Source organism: Trichechus manatus, unplaced genomic scaffold (assembly GCF_000243295.1).
Source record: "Trichechus manatus latirostris isolate Lorelei unplaced genomic scaffold, TriManLat1.0 scaffold00200, whole genome shotgun sequence".
NCBI lineage: Eukaryota > Metazoa > Chordata > Mammalia > Sirenia > Trichechidae > Trichechus > Trichechus manatus.
Genome location: NW_004444136.1, coordinates 2,267,496 through 2,293,504, shown reverse-complemented (window position 1 = coordinate 2,293,504; position 26,009 = coordinate 2,267,496). Strand labels below are relative to the sequence as shown.

The 26,009-nt window shown below is 41.7% G+C and overlaps 1 protein-coding gene across 2 annotated transcripts in view; it reads left to right on the top strand.

Moving 5' to 3' along the window:
* WDFY4 (WDFY family member 4) overlaps positions 1-26,009 on the top strand; it is a 403,681-nt gene that overhangs the window by 255,366 nt on the left and 122,306 nt on the right. For both annotated transcript variants that reach the window (XM_023742107.1, XM_023742108.1), the window contains exons 40-43: positions 12,571-12,648; positions 20,390-20,596; positions 22,818-22,866; positions 23,642-23,808. In XM_023742107.1, coding sequence (XP_023597875.1) covers positions 12,571-12,648; positions 20,390-20,596; positions 22,818-22,866; positions 23,642-23,808 — 501 coding nt within the window. The remainder of the gene's footprint in view (positions 1-12,570; positions 12,649-20,389; positions 20,597-22,817; positions 22,867-23,641; positions 23,809-26,009) is intronic.

Below are 26,009 nucleotides of genomic sequence, written 5' to 3'. Positions count from 1 at the left end.
TCATGGTGACCCCACGCACAATGGAACGAGACACTCTCATGGTGACCCCACGCACAATGGAACGAGACACTGTCCAGTTGTGAGTCATCACTGCAATCAGTTACGGTTTAGACTGTTGTGATCTATGTGGGTTTTCATTGACTGATTGTTTGGAAGTATATCTCCAGACCTTTCTTCCTAGTCCATCTTAGTCTGGAATCTCTGCTGAAACCTGTTCAGCATCATAGCAATATACAAGCCTCCACTGACAGATGGGTGGTGGCTGCACATGAGGTGCATTGGCTGGGAATTGAACCCAGGCCTTCCACGTGGAAGGTGAGAATTCTACTTCTGAACCACCTAAAATAGCAAAGGTTTATTTCTCGCTTGTGCTGCAAATGCATTGTGAGTTGGCTGGAGACTGTGTAGTGCCTTATCCTCACTCAGTGACACTGGCTGATGGAGCAGCCACTGTCTAGAACGTTGGGTGTTGCTGTGGCAGAGGTTAAAAGAGGGAGCTTAGCGAATTAGTCATGCGTCTCCGAGCTTTTCTCTGGCCTCTTATAGCTCCCTAGCCTCATCTAGCTCAGAGCTATTAGGAAAGTACAATCAAGCCATGCACCGAGAAGAGAAGAGAACTGGAAATAATTGGCAAACAGCATTAATGACTAGCACACTGAATTTTCTTCCAGTTTTTCTTTTTTATGCAAAATACACAAGATTTGATTGTTATTAGTGTACCATTTTCTAACCTCCATTTTAAATCTCAACGTATCAAGAGCTTGGTCTCATATCATTAAATCATTTTGACACCAGGGTTGCAGTGAATTGTTATTTAGGTTGTTTGCAAGAGCATCTGGCCAAGGTGACAGAGGAGGCTGAAATTCAGCTTTTGCTCCACTTTTCATGTCCTACATCTAGGTCCAGGACGGTCTCTGGGCCCAAAGGGAACCAAAGGTGCTGTATGGGCTAGTGGCGGCCCCTTGTAAGAGCATGATTTGTGATGGCTGCAAGGTACTCAATCACAGTGGTGAACCATCATCATTGAACCACATTTGAATGTTTAAATTGTTTTTGTTTTGTTTTGTTTTTGCTACTGTAAATAAAACCCACTGCTGTCGAGTTGATTCCGACTCATAGCGACCCTATAGGACAGGGTAGAACTGCCTGATAGGGTTTCCAAGGCTGTAAATCTTTACAGAAGCAGACTGCCACATCTTTCCCTCATAGAGCTGCTGGTGGATTCGAACCACTAACCTTTTGGTTAGCAGCCGAGAGCTTTAACCACTGTGACATCAGGGCTCCTCTGCTATAAATAGGATGGTGAAAAATGTTGGCCACTGTGTTTTTGTGCATATATCTTATTATTTCCTTGGGATTAATATCTAGCAGTGAAAATGGTAAGTTGAAGGATTAAATGAAATACACTGAGTGTACCCTTAGAACATGGTGGCTGTAGTGTGAATGAAGATTCAGCACTCCTCTGCTGAGTTTAGTCCCATACCCTGTGGGTACAGTGCAGGCTTAGGAGGCCAGGACCTGCTACTTTAATCTTGCGCCACATTTATGAGCAGGATCTGAGCTGTTGACTTTGATGTTGGCCTTTCACATCTTGCAAAGCCAGACAACTGTGATTATAGGACTAATGATGCTTTAAACAAACAAGGGTAATGACTGTCATCAGTGTACAGCAGGGACTTCCTGGGGGACAGCTCAGGCAGTAGAGTCACCAGCAGATGGTCAGCCCCAGGGGTGCCCCTGGCAAAGGTGGACACCCCCAAGCTGCAGGCAGCTCAGTTAGAGGTGACCCTCCAAGTAGGATGCACCCACAGGCTCATGGCTGTGCCCCGTTGCTTGTTCCAAGATCTGACCTGTATCCTGAACCAGATCCTTCCCTACGGAGGCACTGGTAGAACAGGGCACAGGCCCTTAAGACCACATCTGCTTTCTCTCTCAAATCTCCAAATGGCCTTTGGAAGCTCTTTGTTCTACTTCAAAAGTTCTCAAATGCTTTAATGCACCAGCAGTTGCTAAGCACGCAATTTAGCTCCAATAAAGGATGCAGAGCTGTGCTCTGAATTTGTCCCGGATCCACACGACGCATTCCCTGCTGTCCAGGCAGATGGGCCCCTGCCCTTGGACTGACCCAGTCACCCTCCTCCTGTCTCCACATCATGAGTGTGACAACTTGCCAGGGCATGAAAGGACCAAGAGTTGGTGTACACTCAAAGGCCAATGGGAAATTAATGTCTACATAGCATTGTGGAAACGTACATGGTAGAACCACAGAAGATGGCAGAGTGTAAGAAATCAGCTTCCAACTCTTCCACTTCCTCTATTGGCTGAGTCACTTATCCTCCCTTGGCCTCCATTTCCTGCTCTGTAAAATGGGGATGATCAAAATATAGATTTGTCAGGAGACTTAAATATTAAAGATGATAATGCATATGAAAACTCCTTTGTTTTAAAGTTGTAAAGTGCTACATATGTATTAGTTAATTTAATTTAATGTTGAGAGAACATACCAAAGAAACAATAAATATTTGGGTTATTATTACCTTTAGATGATCAGTTTATGTGCCCTTTTTCAGTATCTTCTCATATTCCTCCAATTTACTGTTCCAAACTTTCACCATTCGGTTCAAGACTGCTTCTCAACTCTCATGGGAAGCAGACCACCTTGCCTCCTACTTCTCCTGAAAATAGAAGCCATCCGGTGTGAACCACTTGCCTTTCCAATATTCCACTTACAAATTCACCTACATCTGCACCCACGCTCACCTTCTTCCTTCAGCCTCCAAGTGTGAAGAACTCTTCCTTCCTCTTTGTTTAGTCAGCCTCTACATGGGCTGCTCTTTTCCTGTAGAACCTGCTCCATCACTGATCTTTCTCTTTCCTTTGTTTTTCAACCCTGTCCCCTCTTTCTAAGGCCAAGCTTCCTTCAGCCTATTAATATACTTGAGTCTTTTCCTTCCTGTTTTAGTTTGTGGCCCTGCTCTCTTTCTTTTCTCTTTCATAGCCAAGCATCTGTCTATACTCAGGGTTTCCATTTCCTTATCACCAAACCTCTAGTCAACCCATTGCTGTCAAATCATTCCTTTAAAATAACTCTTGAAGAGTTGCCAGTGACCTTCTACTGAAAAATCCAGTGGACGTTTTTCAGGCCTCATCTTACTGGACTTCTCTGATATATTCACTATGGCTGAGACACCTTGGTTTCCATGACATTTCTCTTTCTGATTTTCCTCAAACCTCCCTAACTCTTCTTCTCCTGGCCTAAACTTCACTGGTGTTCTCCAGATTCCTGACCTTATCCCATCAATCTACCCCATGTACTTAGTCTCCCTAAGTGATCTTACCATCTCTCAGAATTTATGTATTGCCAGATTGCTGATGACTCACAAATCTATACTGACTTTGGATCTGTCACCTAAGCATTTTTGTAGGGATAGCCAGCTCTACCATTGACACTTAGAATTCAGCGTATTCTCATATCACTCAGGGGCGTTGGTAGTTCTGTGGTAGAATTCTCAATTCCCATGCAGTAGACCGGGGTTCTGTTCTCAGCCAGTGCACCTCATGCACAGCCACCACCGATTTGTCAGTGAAGACTTAAATGTTGCTATGATGCTGAACTGGTTTCAGTGGAGCTTCCAGACTAAGACAGACTAGGAAGAAAGGCCTGATGATCTACTTCTGAAAATCAACCAGTGAAAATCCTAGTGTCACAACAGTCCAATTTGCATGATCATGGGGTTGGTGCAGGACTGGGCAGCATTTTGTTCATTGTGCATGGGGTTGCCATGAGTTGGGGGCCAACTTGATGGCATTTCACAACAACATCATATCACTCAAATTTCCTTTTTCTTGTTTTCCTGACCTCTTTTAATTTCTCTTAAATTATCTAATTTAATTCATTTCGCTATGCAAACCTGAAAATGTGGAGTAATTCTAGTCCTCTCATGTAGTCACCTGTTCACACTGATTTTGCTTTTTATATAATTCTTGAATTTAACTCTTCCACTTGTACCACCATTATCCACAATTCAGGGACACATGAACTTTCACTTATACTGTCTCACTTGTAGTGTCCTAACTGGTCTCCCAACTTCCAGTCTTGACCTTTATTCAATCTATCCTCCAAACTACTGCCAGAGTGAGCTATCAAAAATGCTAATGTGACCATACCAGTATTCTACTTAAAATCCCTCACTGACTTTCCAATTGCTACAGGATAAATTCCTCTCTAGCCTTCTATCTTCCAACCTATTGCCTTGGTCTTCATGCTTTATATTTAATTGCAGAAAGTTATCTGAATGTATACATGCTAGTTTCAACCTGCATGACTTTTCTCATTGTATTTTCACCTTTCTTCCCTTGGTGAAGTCTTACTTATCCTTCAAAATTAAGCTCAAGCAACATCTCACCAGGAAACCTTCTCTGGTTCATGCCAAGATCTCCCTTCTGTATTCTCATGATATTCTGTGCAAAGTTGTCTCAACATTGGCCATGCTAGGTCATCACTATCTGTCTCTGCCATGAGGCTCTGTAAAACCAGATCTGGGGCCCATCTTTACACTCCAGTGCCTGGAAAGTAATAGGTGATCACTAAATGTTTGCTAAACTCAACAACAAAGAGTAAATTTGAAGCCAGAAATGGATTATCTGAGCAAATATGTAAAGAACCCTAGGCTGCAGTTTTTGTAGATAGCCTATTCACTTGAAGAGTTAAAATTATTTATAACTAAACTCATACAGCATTTTCTATAACGCTTAATTTTGAAGAAATCATCAAGGTCAATTTTTCCAGCTGCTAGTATCCATGATTCCACTGTCTTGTATCCAAATAGTCTCTTGCCTTTCCCTGACACTTTGTAATTTACTGTTATTTTCATTCTATGATCTCCTCCTACCTTAATAACATCTCTGCAGAATAGACTAAATAGGTACTGTTAACCTTATTTCATAGGTGATAAACTAAATTTCAGGAAGACTAAAAATAGATTTGCCCATGTAATGCGGCAAGTAAGGACCCAAAACCCAGATGTCTGGGCTTCTGTGCTTTCCACCTCCCACATTCTTATTTTGCAATACTCAGAACAACATGGAAGTCCAAATATTTATATATATATGTATATGCCTCCCCAAAATTCTCTACCCTGGTCCCAGTTACACCTACTGGAGCCATTCAAACAAGCCCCATCCATCTTAGACAAGATGGCATGTTTGCTATTTGAAGGGAACATCTTTGTGTCCAAATGTCCCCCCAGAGTTCTCTTGCTGAAAGTCTCCGAAGTATCATATTAGAAGGAAGTCTGGGCTTTTGCCATAGATGTAGAATTAGTCAAATTTGTCAGCATTTTATGTCATTTGCGATGCTCGTGATAATTGCTTTACTTATAAAGGCATATAAACAATGTAGCTGCAATATAAAAGAAAATTTTGCAAACAAGAAAAAAAAGATCACCCTGTTCCCACCACTCCAAAACAGTAACTGGGTTATTATTATTATATTGTTTTACTGTTTTGAGTCTTTGTCAATAAACGCTTCTAAAAAATTTGTTGAAGTATAATATTCATGGAAAAAAGTATCAGATCAGAAATCTACAGACTGAAGAATTTCAACAAAGTGCACATGTGACCACCACCAGATCAAAAACTATGTTAATGACATCCCAGAAGCACCCCCACCCCGTACATCATCGCAGTCACTAACCCCCTCCTCACCAGAAGTAAACCATTCTCCTGGCATCGAAGACCATACATTAATTTTCCATATTTTAAATTTTATATAAATGAAATAATGTAGCATATACTCTTTTTTGTCTTGCTTATTTCACTCCAAATCATGTGTCAAGATTTGTCCATGTTAGTGCATGAAGCAATGGTTCATTCGTTTTCATACGAGTGGAGCAGCTAACTACTGTCAAACTTTTTGGTTTCAGGACTCCTTTACATCTAAGAAATTACTGAGGATGCCCAAAGAGCTTTTGTTTTTGTGGATTATATCTATTGATATTCATCATGTTAGAAACTGAAACTGAGAATTTTAAAATAATGCATTTATTAATTCTTTAAAAGGTAATAAGCACATTACATATAAACACGAATAGCATATTTAATGAAAAGTAACTGCATTTTCTATACAAAATTCTAAAGTTTATATTTTTATTTAAATCTAAATTTAACTAAAACAAAAAAGCAAAGTGTGAGAAGACTGACATGGTTTTATATTTTTACAAATGTCTTTAATATATTGTTTGATAGAAGGCAACTGGATTCTCACGTCTACTTCTTTATTCAGTCTGTCGAATTTTGTTGTTTTGGTTGAAATAGATGAAGAAGTCTGGCCTACTACAGATAAGAAGTTAGAAAAGGAAGAAGTGTTTTAACAGCCTTTTTAGAAAAATAGAGATATTCTTCTTTGATACTACATCAAAACTCTACAGGTGGCAGTTTCTTAAAAGTTAACTTGAAACTTTTATCAGTGAAACTTTGGTTATTATGTTACGTTAGAATTTATTTGTCTATATTGAACTTTGAGTGGGTATATTAACCCACATATGATTTTGTAACATCATGCGTGAGTTATTTGGAAATTTCTGGTTCCCAGAATTTTGTGGATCTCCCAAATGTTGATACATTTTATTATATAATATAAAAAAATTATGTTCATGTCATGACCGATATTATCAGAAAAACCTTTAGGCAGTGGGAATTGTCAAGCTCACAGAAACAGACACAAGTTCTCCCAAACTGCAAATTTTATCATTGGCAACAAATACTGTCAATTGCTTTCTTTGACATGACAGATTCACTTTATTTATTTTGAAGAAACTATGTGCCAAGTACTCAAGTCTACTTTTTTTCAATGATATAAATGGGAACTATACACGTGGACCGCCAAATGGAATACACAGGAATCAAATCAACTACATCTCTGGAAAGAGACGATGGAGAAGCTCTACTCAAAGTAGAGTTGACCTTAATGACATGGATGGAGTCAAGCTTTTGGGACCTTCATTTGCTGTTGTGGCAGAGTCAAAATGAGAAGAAAGAGCTGCAAACATCCATTAATCATCAGAATGTGGAATGAATTTAGGAAAATTAGAAATCATCAAAAATGAAATGGAACACAGAAACATTGATATCCTAGGTATTAGTGAGCTGAAATGGACTGGTATTGGCCATTTTGAATTGGACAACCACGTGGTCTACTTTGCCGGGAATGACAAATTGAAGAGGGATGGCATCGCGTTCATCGTCAAAAAGAACATTTCAAGATCTATCCTGAAATACAACGCTGTCAGTGATAGGATAATATCCATACGCCTACAAGGAAGACCAGTTAATATGATTATTATTCAAATTTACACACCAACCACTAAAGCCAAGGATGAAGAAATTGAAGATTTTTACGAACTTTTGCATTGTGAAATTGATCAAACATGCAATCAAGATGCATTGATAATTACTAGCGATTGGAATGCAAAAATTGGAAACAAAGAAGCAAACTTAGTCGTTGGAAAATATGGCCTTGGTGATAGAAACAATACTGGACATCGCATGACAAAATTTTGCAAGACCAATGACTTCTTCATTGCAAATACCTTTTTTCAACAACATAAATGGTGACTATACACATGGACCTTGCCAGTTTGGAAACACAGGAATCAAATCAACTACATCTGTGGAAGGAGATGATGGAAAAGCTCAATATCATCAGTCAAAACAAGGCCAGGGGCCAAATGTGGAACAGACCAGCAGGTGCTCATATGCAAGTTCAAGTTGAAGTTGAAGAAAATTGGAACAAATCCACAAGAGCCAAAGCATGACCTTGAGTGTATCCCACCTGAACTTAGAGAGGATCTCAAGAATAGATTTGATGCATTGAACCCTAATGACCAAAGACCAGACTAGTTGTGAAATGGCATCACCTACATGAAGAAAGCAAGAGGTCATTACAAAGACAGGAAGGAAAGAAAAGACCAAAATGGATGTCAGAAGAGACTCTGAAAGTTGCTCTTCAAAGTAGAGTAGCTAAAGCGAAAGGTAGAAATGATGAAGTAAATGAGCTGAACAGATTTCAGAGGACAGCTCGAGAAGACAAAGTATTAGAATGAAATGTGCAAAGATCTGGAGTTAGAAAACGAAAAGAGAAGAACACTCTCAGCATTTCTCAAGCTGAAAGAACTGGATTAAAAATTCAAGGTTTGAATTGCAATATTGAAGGATTCTATGGGGAAAATACTAAATGACACAGGAAGCATCAAAAGAAGATGGAAGGAATGCACACTCACTGTACCAAAAAGAATTAGTCGACATTCAGCCATTTCAGGAGGTAACATATGATCAAGAACCGATGGTACTGAAGGAGGACGTATAAGCTGCACTGAAAGCATTGGGTAAAAACAAGGCTCCAGGAATTGACAGAATACCAGTTGAGATGTTTCAACAAATGGATGCAGTGCTGAACGTGCTCACTTGTCTATGCCAAGAAATTTAGAAGGCAGCTATCTGGCCAACTGACTGGAAGAGATCCATATTTGTACCTATTCCAAAGGGGATCCAACACCAAATGTGAAAATTATTGAACAATATCATTAATGTCACACGAAAGTAAAATTTTGCTGAAGATCTTTCAAAAGCGGTTGCAGGAGTACATTGACAGAGAACTGCCAGAAATTCAAGCTAGATTCAGAAGAGGACGTGGAACAAGGGATATCATTGCTGATGTCAGATGGATCCTGGCTGAAAACAGAATACCAGAAAGTTGTTTACCTGTGTTTTATTGACTATGCAAAGGCATTCGACTGTTTGGATCATAACAAATTATGGAAAATATTGCAAAGAATAGGAATTTCAGAACACTTAATTGTGCTCATGAGGAACCTACACTTAGACCAAGAGGGAGTTGTTCGAATAGAACAAGGGGATACTTCGTGGTTTAAAGTCAGGAAAGGTGCGCCTCAGGGTTGTATCCTGACCATACTTATTCAGTCTGTATGCTGAGCAAATAATCCAAGAAGCTGGACTATATGAAGAAGAATGCAGCATGAGGATTGGAGGAAGACTCATTAACAACCTGTGATCTGCAGATGACACAATCTTTCTTGCAGAAAGTGAAGAGGACTTGAACCACTTACTGATGAAGATCAAAGACCACAGCCTTCAGTGTGGATTACATCTCAACATAAAGAAAACAAAAATCCTCACGATTGAACTGTCATGGATTGAATTGTCCCCCCAAAATATGTGTCAATTTGGTTAGGCCATGATTCCCAGTATTGTGTGGTTGTCCTCCATTTTGTGATTTTCCTATGTGTTATAAATCACAATCTCTGCCTGTGGTTAAAGAGGATTAGGGTGAGATGTAACACCTTTGCTCAGGTCACATCCCCAATCCAATATAAAGGGAGTTCCCTGGGGTGTGGCCTGCACAACCCTTTATCTTACAAAAGATGAAAGGGAAGCAAGCAGAGAGTTGGGGACCTCATACCACCAAGAAAGCAGTGCTGGGAGCAGAGTGCATCCTTTGGACCCAGGGTTCTTGTGCAGAGAAGCTCCTAGTCCAGGGGAAGGTTGACAACAAGGACCTTCCTCCAGAGCTGACAGAGAAAGCATTCCCCTGGAGCTGACACCCTGAATTTAGACTTCTAGCCTACTAGACTGTGAGAGAATAAACTTCTGTTTGTTAAAGCCATGCAGTTGTGGTATTTCTGTTGTAGCTGCGCTAGATGACTAAGACGTGGAACAATAAGCAACATCATGATAAATGGAGAAGAGATTGAAGTTGTCAAGGATTTCATTTTACTTGGATCCATAATCAATGCCCATGGAATCAGCAGTCAAGATAAAAAATGACACATTGCATTGGGCAAATCTTTTGCAAAAGACCTCTTAAAGTGTTAAAAAACAATATGTAACTTTAAGGATTAAGGTGCGCCTGACCAAAGCCATGGTGTTTTCAATTGGCTTACATGCACGTGAAAGCTGGACAATGAATAAGGAAGACCAAAGAAGAATTGATGCCTTTAAATTATGGTGTTGGCGAAGAATACTGAATATACCATGGACTGCCAGAAAAAACAAATATGTCTTGGATGAAGTACAGCCAGAATGCTCATTAGAAGCAAGGATGGTGAGGCTTCGTCTCACATACTTTGGACGTGTTAGCAGGAGGGACCAGTTCCTGGAGAAGGACATCATGGCTTGGTAAAGTAGAAGGTCATCAAAAAAGAGGAAGTCCTTCAAGGAGATGCATTGACACAGTGATTGCAACAGTAGGCTAAAGCATCACAATCATTGTGACGATGGTGTAGGACCAGGCTGTATTTGGTTCTGTTGTACACAGGGTCACTATGAGTCAGAACCAACTCATCGGCACCTAACAACAGCAATGTAAATTAGCTCCTTTAGCTCCTTTACCAAATTGCAATTAAAGAAACTTAGAATACTTTATTTCATTTACCCTTTCCACATTTTGTTATTTTTTCATTTATTTTAATTTTTCATACATTTGAAACCCCATAAGATGTTGTTGTTATTGTTGTTGTTGTTTTTTAACGGTCAGTATGGTGGTCCAGTGGTTAAGAGCTATGGCTGCTAACCGAAAGGTCGGCAGTTTGAATCTACCAGGCACTCCTTGGAAACCGTATGGGGCAGTTCTACTCTGTCCTATAGGGTTGCTGTGAGTCAGAATCGATTTGAGGGCAACTTTTTTTTTTTTTTCATTTAGATTTCTTCACTATTTACACTTTCCATAGCTTTTTATTTATTCCAAATATAGAATCATTTTCACTGTACCTGTAAAGCACCCACTGTTTTGTTTAGTGAAGTTCTGTTGGTGGTCCATTCTCTCAGTGTTATTGACTTGACAATGCTTAATTTTGTCTTTATTTTTGAAGGATGTTTTCACTGGGTAGAGAATCTGACGTCGGCAGTCATTTTCTTTCAGCACTTGGAAGATGTTTCATTGTCTTCTGGCTTCTACTGTTTCTTGAGAGATCAGCTGTCATCTTTCAAGTAATCTGCCTTTTTCTGTCTTTTTGAAGATCTTTTTGTCTTTTGTTTTTGCAGTTTTTCTATGATGAGGTCATTTGTGGCTTTCTATTTGGGGTTTGTACGGCTTCTTAAATCCATGACTTGATGTCTTTCATTTATTTGGGAAAATTCTCAACCATTACCTGTTCATATATTCCTTCTGCCTCTTTCTATCCTCTCCTTTTCTCCATATCCCATCTCTCTCTCTTTTTTATTATTTTTCATACTTTTATCTCATCATACTTTAGCAAGGATATTTCTTCAGGTTCACTCATCTTCTGTTCTGTTGTGCCTAATCTGCTGTGAAACTCATCTGTGAAATTTTTAATTTCAATAAATACATTTTTCAGATTTAAAATTTTTATTTGATTATTTTTTATAGATTCCAGGTCTCTGGAGAAATTTTCCATGTTGTATTTTTTTGGCATCTATTACTTCCATTATTTTAAGATTCATGTCTAGTAGCTCTAATATCTGGATACAAATGAATATGTTTTTATTGTCTATTTTTCTGTTGGTCCTTTTTTCAAATTGGCAACATCTAGTAATTTCTGTTTGACTGCTGAACATTCTGTATGAAAATTCTAGACTAGAGGCTACAAATGATGTTATCTTTCTCCAGCGAGGACTTTGTCTTCTGATGTGTAGTTAGAGTAGCAGTAGATCACCTTGTCGCCATCATGGGTGGAGCTAATTGGAGACTGGATTTCATTTTTGGAAGACCTGGTCTATTCCCAGTCTGCCTCTATCCCTGTCTTCGTAGATTCTACCTTAAAGCCCTCCTCCTGTTGGTTTCTACAAACTGAGACTGCTGGAAACTTGGCATAGATTCTCAGCCTCATACTGCTTTTGAATCAGAACAGCAAAGAGGAATGTCAAGGCAGAAGGCTGGGCTTACTTCTTTGTATTGACCTATTCCTGGGATCTTGGCCCCTTATGCCCTGGATGCTTTGGTAATTCTGAACTTCGATTTTTATCTCCTCAGCCATCTGAGACTGCCCAAAGCTCTGTTAAACTTCTCTGCCTCTTAGCCACCACTTTCCACCCAGCTTCTCAGCCTGCTGTGCTATTTTCAAATTTGGAAATATTTCAAGGGTAAAAAGGCATAAAACATTTGGCACACCTCAGAACATGTCCTTTCTCTCCAGAATCTTGGCTCCTCAAGTTTTATTTGTCTCAGTAGTTCTCAGCTTTCTTAAGGAGTAGAGTTGCCCCATGGTGTTTCCAAGGAGCAGCTGATGAATTTGAACTGTCGACCTAAAGCAGGTTACTCACATCTAAATCTTCTAGTTATTCTTGGCAGGAATGTTGATCTGTTACAAGCTAGCTTATCATAGCTGGAAATGGAAGTAGTCTATAAACATGTATGTGAGTGTGTGCATATGTGAGTGCATTATTATAGCTGAAGTCTTTAGTTATTTGGTTGTCATTGATTTGACTGACAAATTCTGTAACTGTTGTTACTCCTGGAAATTTATAAAAGTAGAGAACTTCTTATCTAGAATCACACTATTAATTAAGCTGTGACTTGTTTTCTCTTTTTTCCAGGATTTTGTGCCGTGTATAGAGAACTACAGAAGGAAAGGACAGGAGCTATATGCATCTTTATACAAAGATCATGTGCAGGTAAGAAACAAAACATTTTCTTTCTTTCCACAGTAGACTGGAATCCACCTTGAACCTGAACCAAAGAACCAGATAGGACTTTGTCTGCGTTCTAGACTGTCTAAACCAACAATTCACCTTTAATATATACTAAAGAACCAGAAGGACCTTGGGTCTCAGTTCTAGATTGCCTAAGCCAACAATAGGTCATCAATGATTCAGGCCTGCTTGCATGACCTGGGCACTGGGATTTGGATTCACATGGTCAGGAGTGAGGAGATGAAGCAGCTTGTCCAGTCAGTCATCTCTTCGTTCATCCACTCAATAGGTAGATATTGATTCCCAGGATGCCTCAGACCCTGGGCTGGCACATGATTGTAAACACGACAGAGATGGGCCTTGCTCCCAAACTTCGCTGGGGAGAACAGATATACATTAAAGGACCTCATGAATTAGTAGACAGTTATAACTTGTGATAAGCACTAGACAGGGAAAATACAGGAAATAATGAGGGATTATAATGGGTAGTAATTTAATTTGGGGAGTCAGAGGCCCTCTCTGGGGAAATGACCCTAAAACTGAAATCAGAAGAAGGAAGAATATGGAATAAAGTAGTTGGGAGAGGAGTGTTTTTGGCTCAGGGACAAGCATATATGAAGGTCCTGTGGCAGGAGAGAGCCAGCTGTCACAGTTAACTGGAAGAAGAACAGTGGCACTAGAATATAATGGGCTGGGAGTGACAGTGGTACAGATGGGCAGGGGACAGAGCCAACAGTGCTTGAGACCCCATTAGGGTTTTTGCATTTATCCTAAGTGCAGTCATTGCCTCTGATACGGACGGGTTTAGAGATTTAGAGCACCTGTCTAGATGTGATTTCTGCCATCTAGGAAAAGAACGTGTTCTTCATGCCAGTCGGTGCCCTGTTTGAATCCCAGGCCTTCCCCTTCCTATGCCCATGGTCTGAACCTCAGTGTCCCCATCTTTAAAATGGGATAATACTCCTAACTACAAAGATTAAAGAGCAAGTATAAAGCACCTACACAGTGACTGGCAGAGAATAGATGCCCCAAATGTTATTGTTAACACAAACAAAAAAGTGATTCCTAGTAGTAGAATACAGCACACAGCATTAAAACTTAATTATATTATTTACTGAGCAATTTCTGAGTTCCAAAGCCTGTGTTAGGTATAGAAAATGCAGACAGTAAAATGAATACAGAAATAACCACAAAGCAAGGTAATGAGCCAATACTAGGGTGTTCTACTTTGAGGACAGGAGCAGTAGGGTGTAATAAACCATTGCGTGTGCCTCGGGTGGGGTGAGGGTCAAGAAATGTTGGAATGGGGGTGCCAGGAACAAAATAGGTACTATTCAACATCAGCCAAGTAATGTGGTTGAATTCCTTCCATGTAAGCTCAGCTGGGAGCCCACAACATGCCCCTGGGAATAGGGATTCATGAGATGTGCAGCCTGCCTCTCAGAAACAGTCTAGCAGCACAGCCTCCCCGGCTGTCCTACGAGTGACGAGAGGAACAGTGTCCACCAGAAGAGGCGAGTGGTGGGAGAAGGTCTGGGGCTGTTGACTACTGTCAGAGGGGTCAGCAGGCATGTCTGGTTTCTCCAGACCCTCTGCTTGCAGAAGGGCTTCATGGTGGGTACCTACTTCAACCCCAGCCTTGCTGACTGCCTTGCACTGCTGGGTAGATGCCTTGCTGGCTTCTTTGGATGTTGTCCATGCCCTTTAGAGGAACCCTTGCATGGCAGTGACTCATCGCATGTGTTTACTGATTTTGTTCAGGACTAGTGATGGGGCTGATAAAGTCAGTTGCCATCAGGGAAAAAAGCAGGATGAATTGTATGTGACTGCATCCTTTATGTATGGGCATCCTCAGCATACTTGTACCGTTTTGAGGCAGATGATGTTGTTTATCTAAATTTCCAAATCACTATCTACTCAAGAGGGTGGCTGTGTCTGTCTGTGGTTGGAGGAGCCTGGACGATCTTGTTATGGCAAGGAGAGACTCGCTCTCTTGTAGTTCTGTGGGTTTCTGCTGAAGTTTGCAACATGACAGATTCATGTGATAGGTGGACTTGAGAGAAGGGCCAGACCACACTCAGGCTCCAAGCGCATAAGAAAGGGATCCCGACGTCCAGGAGCCTCTCCTGGGAACCCTTAGTCTCATCACTGCCCCTCCCTTGGGGAGGACCACATTGGGTGCACCTGGTAAGAAGCAGTCCTTGAAGAACATGGGGACTGATTGGGGTTTAGAGAGTTCTTGAGGAAGCTGTGCAGAGTGTTACTGTTGATTGAGGTATTTTCAAGAAAAATTAGCATTTTGAGGCTAATCCAAAAGATACTTTCCAAGTGTTTAAATATTTAAGACAGATTGCTCTGATGTTTAAGAGAGTACAGATGCAATCACTGTCTGCCAGGAGATGATAGGATCTGGATTGCCCTTTTCCCATGCAGACCCTACTCTACCTCCAGGAAAGTCAAGTCCAAACTCTAAACCAAACTCGGGCTTCTGGAATCTGCCATGTTCTTCAAGGAGTGTGTCTTACCAGGTGCACCCATATGGTCTCCCTAAGAGGGGACAATGATGAGATTCAGGCCCCAGCCCACAGAGCGGTCGATACAGTCCAGGTAACAGTTCTCTAACATGAGACCTTACCCCAGCCGAGAGATCACTGGACGTTGCAGGAACCCACAGCCTGAGAGATAACATTATCAGGGTCCTGGAAGTTAACCCAAGCATCCTTCTTTACCACAAACCATCAACAGCAAATGATGCCATTCTGATATTTAGTTCTCTAAATTGCTCCTCACTCCAGAAGCACCGGTGACAATAGTTGTCTCTGCTCTGGCCCTGCCTAGATGCCCCCGTGCCTTGTCCGAGTTATATTAGTTCTCTTCTGTTTGTCCCAGCTATTCTTGTTCTGCTCTGTCATCTGCCTAGGCCATCCTGTTCTCATAGCAAGACCTCATCATTATTTACAGATATGCTTCATCCTGCCTGTGCTGTTTTCGTTTGTTTTAAATAAAGTCTTTACTGGTTGAAGCTCTTTGCAAGAGGCCTGCCACCCCAGACGTGGTCTTCCTTTTAGTATGTGTGGGACCACTGTCCTGTCTCACTCTTTTCTGGGCTCTCTAGGAGCCAACTGGCTGTTTCCTGCTCAGTCTCCATATATTCATTGGGTATCCGTCTCAGCTCCTTCAGATGCAAGTATTAGAAACTCAACTCAAACTGGCTTAGGGAACACATAAAATGTTTGAATTTGTGTTACTGGAAAATTGAGGGGAAGGTGGGCTTCAGGCAATGCTGGATCTAGGTATTCAAAGTCTGCTCTAAGAAATCTCTCTCTGTCCATCTATCTCTGTATGTGTCTTTCTTTCTCTCCCTCTCTCTCACACACACACACGCACACATGTTCACATAAACATATACATGCATACTGTGAGATTACTAATGAGTTTCAGGCATAAGGGCATATGGATGAGAAAGAAGTGAGCCTGAAAACCCATTCTCTGTTCACCACACTGTACGTCCTGGCGTGAGACAGGCTCATGCGAAGCGTGGGCAGCTATTTTCTAATTTGCACGAAGACCTTGACTTGTTACCAGGCTGATGTCTGTAGGGTGGTATCTGCCCCGGAACACGGGGAGGACCTCTCCTATTCGCACGCAGGAACCATGTGGGCTGGAGCTGTGGGACCTGCATGTACACGTGCATTCATAAAATAATAATAACCCCCCAGGAAAGGAATCCAGCACATAGGCCCAAGTGAGGGCTATGGAATCAGACAGACTGGGTTTAGGTCTTATTTGGGCCACCTGTTTCTCCTTGGGCAAGTCACTTCTCTCCAAGACCTAGCTGCTTCATAGGGATAGTAGAAATTACTTAGCTCATGGTACCACTGGCTAGATTAAATGAGGTAAAGCAGGTGAGGCACTCAGCCTAGCGTGTGTGAAAGTGTTTCTTTTTTCATTTATATTAAATTTATGAGACTCATGCTTCTTGTCATTAGCACTGTCACTTTCCAGTTTTCTGAACAATTAAAATTTAGAGAAAATACCATCTAATAATCACGATTGCAAAAATTTACCCCACAGACAGCTGACTGTACTGTCTAAGCTAACCTGAAATGTTCCCTTGACAACTGATGTACAAAACTGCAGTGTGACATACAAAGGCAGTTTTAGGGATGTCTGTGGATATTGCATAAAATTTTGCATTTTACTTGAATAGAAGGTGTAACAGTCAAGGACACATACACAAACTCTGAAGATTTCATAAATGTTAAAAACATAAACTAGTTACCATCGAGTCAACTCCACCTTATGGCAAGCCCGTATGTGTCAGAGTAGAACTGTGTTCCCTAGTGTTTTCAATGGCTAATTTTTCGGAAGTAGATCACTATGCCTTTCTTCTGAGGCCCCTCTAGGTGAACTCAAACCACCAACCTTCAGTTAGCAGCTGAGCACATTAACCAGTTGCACCACCCAGGGACTCCTCATAGTTATTAGGTGGAGTTATTTTCTTAATATGAACGTTTAGCTTTGGTGAACATTCTAGACTCCTTGAACATTCTAGAATAATATCATATTAGGATTGGAAAGGCCCTTAGAAATCATCCAGACCAAACCTATCACTTAGTAGTTGGAGAATCTGAAGTCCAGAAATGGAAATAACTTGCTCAACTCAACCAATCGTTGGCAGGTCTGCTAATTTCCATTATAGCTCCGGTCCAGAAAACTGGAAGAAGTATCTTCAGCATCAGTTTTCAAGGGTTGTTATTGTGGTTAGCTGCTGTTGAGTCGGCCCCTGGCTCATGGTGACCCCATGCGCAATGGAATGAAGCACTGCCCAGTCCTGTGCCATCCCCATGATCGGTTGTGGATTGGATCATTGCAATGCATGGGATTTTTTTTTCTAAATTTTATTACATTTATCGTTGTTGAAAATATACACAGCAAAACATACACCAGTTCAACAGTTTCTGCATGTACAATTTAGTGACATTGATTACATTCTTTGGGATGTGCAACCATTCTTACCCTCCTTTTCTGAGTTGTTCCTCCCTCGTTAACACAAACTCCCTGCCCTGTACGGTTCCTATCTAATCTTGCGAGTTGCTGTTGTTAGTTTGATCTCGTATAGTTTTTTTTAATTTTTTTTTATTGTACTTTAGATGAAGGTTTAAAGAACAAATAGTTTCTCATTAAACAGTCAGTACACATATTGTTTTATGACATTGGTTAAGAACCCCACGACATGTCAACGCTCTCCCTTCTCGACCTTGAGGACCTTTTCTGGTGAAAATAAACATAGCCAAAGTTACACTATTTTGAAAGTTTCTACATGTACAATTCAGTATAGATAGTTCTTAAAAGAGTGTAATGCTCAAGGCAGACCTTTTTTACTAGTTAAGCTAAACTACTGTTAGGTTTTAAGAGGACTTCAGGGGGTATTTTTGGTTTAAGGTTTGAAGATCATCTCAGGACAGTAGTTTCAGGGGTTCTTCTACCCTCCATGGCTCCAGAAAGTCTAGAGTTCATGAGAATTTGAAATTTTTTTCTACATTTCCCCAATTTTGATCAGGATTCTTCTATGGAGTCTTTGATCAAAATGTTCAGTAATGGTGCCCGGGCACCATCCAGTTCTTCTGGTCTCATGGCAAAGGATGCAGTTGTTCATGGAGGCAATTAGCCAGACATTCCATATCCTCCTTCTATTCCTGCCTCTCTTCCTCTCTTGCTCCAAGTGAATAGAGACCAACTGTTGTGCCTTGGATGGCCACTTGCAAGCTTTTAAGACCGCAGGTACTATACAACAAGCTAGGAGATAGAAAAGAAGCACTAACCACGTTATTAGGCCAGTTAAATGGGATGTCCCATGAATCCATGGCCCTAAACCTCCAAGCCAAGGAACCAAATCCCATGAGGTGTTTGGATGTACATAAGCAGCCAGCAGCTAGTCTTTTTTTTTTTTTTGTCACTGTTGAAATATACCTATCACACAACTTTTTACAGGTGTACAACTTACTGACAGCAATTACAGTAATCAGCTGTGCAACCCTACCCTTAATCAATGCGACTTTTCCATCACTGTTAACCCTCCTTTTCCTCCTCCCTCCTGCCCTGGTAACCATTAATAAATTTTGGTCTGTATATATTTGCCTTTCCTTGTCTTTTTATATAAAAAGCGAGGTCATACAATATTTGTCCTGTTGTGATTGAATTATTTCCCTCAGCGTAATGTCTTCAGGCTTCATCCATACTGTCACATGTATCAAGACTTCATTTTTGCTACTGGCTGAGTAGTATTCCATTGTGTGTATGTACCCCGTTTTGTTTTTCCATTCATCTGCTGATGGACGCTTAGGTTGTTTCCACCTTTTGAGTATTGTGAATAGTGCTGCAGTGAGCATTCGTGTGCACTTATCTTGTTGAGTCTCTGCTTTCAAGTCTTTTGGGTTTATACCTAGGAGTGGAATTGCTGGGTCATACGGTAGCTCTATTTTTAGTTTTTTGAGGAACCGCCACACTGTTTTGCACAACCACTGTACCATTTTGTATTCCTACCAGCAGTGGATAAGATTCCAGTTTCCCCATCCTCAACAACATTTGTTATTTTCTTTTTTGAATCGTTATTATTTTATCATCCTATTGGGAATAAAATGGTATGTCATTGTGGTTTTGATTTGCATCCTTCTAATAACTAATGATGCTGAGCATCTTTTTCATGTGTCTGGTGGCCATTGGAGTGTCCTCCTTGGTGAAATGTCTATTCAAGTCCTTTGCCCGTTTTATGATTAGGTTATATGTCTTTTTGCTGTTAAGTTGTCAAAGTTTTATATACATTTTGGTTATTAGATTCTTGTCAGATATGTGGTTTCCAAAGATATTCTCCCAGTTGGTAGCATAACTTTTCACTTTTTTGGTAAAGTCTTTTGATGAGCAAAAGTTTTTAATTTTTATGCAGTCCCATTTATTTATTGTCGTTTGCTGTTTGTGCTTTTGTTATTATAGTATATCTAATATAATGCACTGCTGAAAGCTAGGCCTGCCAGCTTTTTATAGTTTTATGGTTTTACTTTGCACATTTAGGTCCTTAATCCATTTTGAATTTATTTTTGTGTATAGTGTGAGGCACAGATCCTGTTTCACTTTTCTGCATGTGGAAATCCAATTTTCCCAGCACCACTTATTGAAGAGACTCTTCTTTCCCCATTGAATGGACTTAGCACCTGTAGGATTTTCATTGGCTGATATTCAGAAGTAGATAGTCAGGCCTTTCTCCCTAATCTATCTTAGTCTGGAAGTCCACTGAAATCTGTTCAACATCATAGCAACATGCAGGCTTCCACTGAGAGACAGGTGGTGGCTGTACATGAGGTGCATTGGCTGGGAATCAAACCCAGGTCTCCTGCATGGAGAATGAGAATTCTACCACTGAACCACCTCTGGGCAGTGAGGGAAATTCTTTGCCCATTTTATAAAATAGCTGTCCATTCGCTCTGATGATGGCCTTCAGGACCTCCGGGATGTGTTGCTCTCTGCTCAACAAGGGAGACACAGCTTTCCTTCTGGCCTGACCCTGGTTCCAGAGAGTCCCTGAACATCCTTTGAGTGCCTGGGCCTCACTGTGAAGGGGTATTTTTCTCAAACAGTTATGGAGACTCTTCAGCAGGGGAGGTAGTAAGTGGCCAGCCTGTGAGAACAATGCATCCAGGGTGATGGCTGCACGTCTGCTTCACAGAGACAGAGATGTGGCAGCATCAAGGCAGCCAGCGCCTGGGCCAGGATCAAGGAGCAGCTCTTCGGGGAGCTGGGCTTGTGGGGCCAGACGGTGGGAGCCGCACCCTGCTCGCAATGGGAGCTGGACAGGCGAGAAGGACCTGCTCGCATGAGGAGAAGAATCCGACGCCTGTCTCCACTGGAGGCCCAGAGTCAGGCAGCCCACGAGGTAAGAGGTGGATGCAGCAGGAAGAGTAGAGGCTCTGCTGTTTTGTTTGAGGCAGAAAACGTGTAGGACCTTTCCTATGATATTTTTCCCAGTAGTCTTTGTTTTTAGAACAGTTTAAGGTTAAAGAAAATACAGACTTCCCATATCCCTCCCCACCCCCGCTCCCACACTTTCTTGCTCCTATTAACATTTTGCCTTCCGCTGACATGTTTGTTACAATTGATGAATCAATATTGATACATTATGATGAACTAAAGCCCATAGTCCACATTAGGACTCACTCTTTGTGTTGTACAGCCCTATGGGTTTTGACAAATGCATGCTGTCATGTATCCACCATTACAGGATCATACAGAATGGCTTCACTGCCCTAAACATGCCCTGTGCTCCAACTGTTCATCTTTCCCCTCCCCAGCACCCTGGCAACTACCGATCCTTTTACTGTGCTTGTTTTCATTTTTAAAAAATAGTATTTTATTGTATTTTTGGTGGAAGTATACACAGTAAAACAGGTCATTTTGTTTTGATGAAGATTCTGTGCTGTGTGCTTTGGGGGTGCTATAGTGTGGGCAGGTGGGAGAGGTAATATATGTGGATAAATGTATGAGAGTACCATGATGTATTTTTGATGTTGCTTAACAGAGGAAAAGAGTCATTAACCCTCCCGGGTACACAGAAGGGACTCTATGACCACATGCTGAATGAATGAATGAATGAGTGGTACATATCTACATTACTGACCCTGTACCACTCTGACATCCACCCAGACCATGGAATCATCTGGATGCCAGTATTTGAAAGAGTTGCGTGATTGCTTTTGTCTGCTTGACCGAGTTATTTGTCATTGGGCAGTCATAGCCAGCATTGCTCTGGACATTATTGCCCAAGCTAATCTCATAACAGATTTTACAATGAAAATCTCTTGGACTCAGCTATTTCTGCAAGCTGAAGCTGGTGACGCACTTAGTCCAAACAATATTGAATCTTTATTTGGTTCCCAAACACTAGAATCTAGGCAGTCCATTGGAGTCTGCAGTAATGAAGCTTGAATTCTGTGCTGTCAAACTCACATTTTTGTCTGTTAATGGATGATAAACCAGTTGGATTTCTTTTCTAGTGAATATAGAAAAATCTGTTAATAGTTTTTCATGCTTTCATTGAACAGTCATAATTTAGGATATTCTAAAAGGCAACCTTCCAAACACAGAGACGCTAGGGATTTCTTTCTGCATCTGATCTGAGTTATAATGTTGGTGTTACTCTCTAGTCTGTAACCTCAGAATCTTTTATCTACACTGAAAATCCTTTATAAAACCTAAGAAAAACAATTACATTTCATTTCTGCAGTAGAAACTTTCATTTTTTAAAGTTTCATCAATAAACATCTGGTGGTATGTAGTATTTTTTTCAGTTATTGGAAAACTTTTTAAAGGTATTATTTGATAGTTTTAACAAAAAATTTGCTATTTCAACATTTTTTACATGTACATTTAGTGACATTAATTACTTTCATCGTGCAGTGCAACCATCACCATTTTCCATTTCCAGATTTCCCCATCACCCTTGACAGAAGCTCAATGCCCCCATCAATGGCTCCCGCTTTCCCTCCTGCCTCTAGTAGCTGCTAGTAGACTTTTGTCTTCATACACTTGCCTATTCCAGATACTTCATGTAAGTGGGATCATACAGTATTTGTTCTTTTGTGACTGACTGACTTCACTTAGCATAATGTGTTCAGGGTTTATCCATGTTGATGTGTAGTATTTTTCCTGCAATAAATTTCTTAGGGAATACAGACAGAAAAAAATAAGTAGCCTGCCAACTGTGCAGGTGACAAAGCCAAAGGCTCCCCATAAAACCTGCTCTCTGGTCACTCGGGCTGCTCAGTCCCAGACCCTCCTCCCGGGTCCCTTTTCCAGTGTGGCCTGACAGACATCCAGGATCCTGTTTAATCTCATCTTGGCATCATCTTTGGTAATTACCATAAGTCCTATTTAATGGACAATTGTGGGTTTTTTCCCCTTTGACTTGGGAGCATTAATACTTGCATTTTATTGTGTTCCTTTAGGATTTAGCGTTTCTCTCCCCTTGCAGCTGAGTATTGAGCATATGTGTAATTTGAAGGAGTCACATGTATGTGTGTGTGAGTCAGTAAAATGGGGAACCGGGTACATATATAGTATCCAGGGTTTAATTTCTCTTTTATTTGGTCTTATTTTAGGAGAGCCAAGACAGAAATGATATTTCTCAAACAAATGCTGGAAACAAAGGTATTTAGTTTATTTAGTCTTTTTTGTAACAACTAAACCAATCATTGGTTTATGTCATATCTCATTAAAGATATTAAATTTAATACTTGGAAAGAAGAAAAGGCTTCAGGTTTAGAGTAGGCAGTGCTGAGATTTTTTCTGTTACTCTGCACTCCAGAGTGAAGAGGAACCTGTTCCAGACCTAGACACACCGTTAAGGGAACTTGTGTTACAGCAATTTGCTATACCGGGGAGAACTTAAAAGTGTCCCCAAACAATGAAAATACATATTCCCTAAGTAAGCCAGAGCACATAGGAGGAAAATAAGAAAACGGACGGTATAGATATTTAACACGTAAACTGTCCAGCTGCTGAGGAATGATAGCTGAGAGCTTTGGATATATTAATATATTGATGTGTTCAATATGTTCCTATGCGTAAATGGATATTGAGATGCGCCTCCAGGAAATTACTGATTCATGTGGGTGAATTATGAAATTTTTCCCTGTGGTCCCTTGAGAGCTGCAGAGCACACCAGGTCTGGGCACCCCAGGCCCCTCCAGAGTGAATCATCTGGAGGCGTGTTGCCACACCATGTGGTTAGTACAGACATGTGCATCAGGGCCATGGTGTCCATTTTCAGAGGCAGTGAAGAGGTATGCCGAGAGACTCACTCTGTTTGCATCTTCTCTGGAACCTTGCATTGCACCTCAGTAGCTCAGGCATCTGCTGCAGCCATCCGCCAGGCTGTCGAAAGGCTCATTCCAAAACTGTGTCTCCCTTTATGCTGCTGCAGATGAACTGACACCAAAGGAAGTCGAGATTGAGAGAGACGAAGTGGCAATGGACTGCACCAAGCTGACGTTCTTCCCTGCCTTGCACGAAAGTCTGCACTCGGAAGACTTCTTAGAACTGTGTAGGGAAAGACAAGTTATTTTACAGGAGCTTCATGATCAAGAAAAGGTAATACACCCCCTTAAGATTATCCTTTAGATTATCAGACATGAGAAAACTAAGCTTACTTCGCTCACATGGGAGGTGATATCACCATTCACTATAAAAACTGCCAACTATATAATCATTGAGCTAGAGGAAGAGGCATGCCCTTAAATTTGTGGGGCCAAGGGTGCAAATGGAAGCCTTGTGTCAGAATCTCTGAAAGTTATAACGCAAGCTAACAAGCTGTTAAATAAAACATGCTGTAACTTCCTACCTTGACCTTCATAACAACCTGGGAGGCCCATTTCAGATTTAGAATTCTTGACCTTCTTGTAGTTTGGCACCTTGGCTCCTGCCCATAGACTGACTGCCAGGAGGGGTCCATCCCACACTTTGAGGGGCCCTGGGTGCATGCATTTGAACACCCCAACCCATATGTCCATGCTGCCCCCACACCCCTCAGCCTGCAACCAGCCTTTTCTTGGCCACCCTTCAGGCCTAGGGGTAAGCACACTGTGGTGCCTCAGCCATCACAAGGGTGGATCTGGAGGTGAAGTCTGCACAGGTTCAGGAAGCAGACTCAGGGCCAATTGAGCAGGAAATCCAGGGTCCCAGATACCTGGAGCTAAGTTAGGGAGCCCAGGCTCGAGGTGTGCATGTCTCTTTGGCGTGGCTGGATAAGGGCTGGAGGTAGCTCTCCAGAGTATGGGGCCCAGAAGGCGTCTGTCTTACCCAAGTCTAAGAATTGTGTAGAAGACGAAGCACATGTCTTAGAGTAAAACAGACCTGAGTTCAAGTCTCAACTTGGCTGTATACTAAAGGTCATGTTGCTTAACCTTTGTGAGCCTCAGCTTTCTCATCTCTAATGTGGAGCTTATAGCAACCATTCATAAAATTCTTGCAGGGTATAAATGGAATAATAGAAGGAAAAGGACTAGCTCAGATCTAGGCACACGTGAGGTGCTCATTAAAGACGAATGTTCTCCCCTTTTCAAAGGTTGAGTGGTTTAAGGGTCTTGCAGTTAAAGCAATCTCTTCTGTAAGGGATGTACATGAAGGCGATGTCCCAGCAAAACAGAGGCCTACACAGGGCAGGACAGACAAGCCATGTGGAGATGACACAGAGATGAAGCATGAAGCAGAGAGCTCCTCTGGCCCCAGGGTGGACAGCCCACGAGGATGAGGGTGGATCTGTATGGAGGCCCACAGCATGAGCAGCCCAGGCTTCTGGGAGCAGGTCATGAGCACAGACAGCCTGTGATGGAGATGAGAGGGAGCAGAGACTAAAGGGTGCCCTTCCCAGGAAAGGTTCCTTGCAGAGACTCTGGAGAGGAGTAAAGCTGAGGTCTGCAGTTTCCAGCAGTTGGCTAGGAGGGCTGGCTGGAGTGCACTGACCAAATGACCAAATGCTGCATAACTTTGGGCAAGTTGTCTAGCTGCTTTCAGATTTGGTAAGAGTTCAGGCAACATCCTACCGTTGTTGAGTCGATTCCAACTCATAGTGACCCCATAGGGTTTCCAGGGCTGTAAAGCTCTACGGAAGCAGATTGCCACGTCTTTCTCCCGCGGAACCGCTGGTGGGTTTTGAACCGCCAACCTTTTGGTTAGCGGTCAATCGCTTTAACCACTGCACCACCAGGCTCCTTTTTAGGCAACATAGTCCTGTGAAAACACCACCCTTCTTGTATCTGCAGAACCCGAAGCTTCCAGACAGGGGGCACATTTGTAAGTCCCAGCACACCTAGCCACCATGCCTTTGCTCGTGGTGCTTCACCCAGCTGCCATGCCCTGCCTATTTGACATCCTGGCCAGTGACGATGAGTGGTCTTGAACTCCATGCTCTGAGACCAGGAGAACTGGTCTCTCCCTGGTCAGCGTCTCCACTGCCCTCTGCATCAACTCCTTCCATTGCTGCTGGCACAGAATTACCTTCCTTACTTCACCTGTCTGCCTCTCTCACTGCATTGATGCTCCTTAAAGGAGGGCTCCCAGGTGGCTAACCTCAGACATGCCAGGAATAGCCATTCAGTAAATGCTGATAACATAGCCAAACCCACTGCCATCCAGTGGATTCTGACTCATAGGCACCCTACAGGACAGAGAACTGCCCCACAGGGTTTCCAAGGAGCGGCTGGTGAATTCGAACTGCTGACCTTTTGCTCTGTCCTATAGGGTTGCTGTGAGTTGGAATGGACTGGACGGCAATGAGTTTTTTTGGTTTTGGT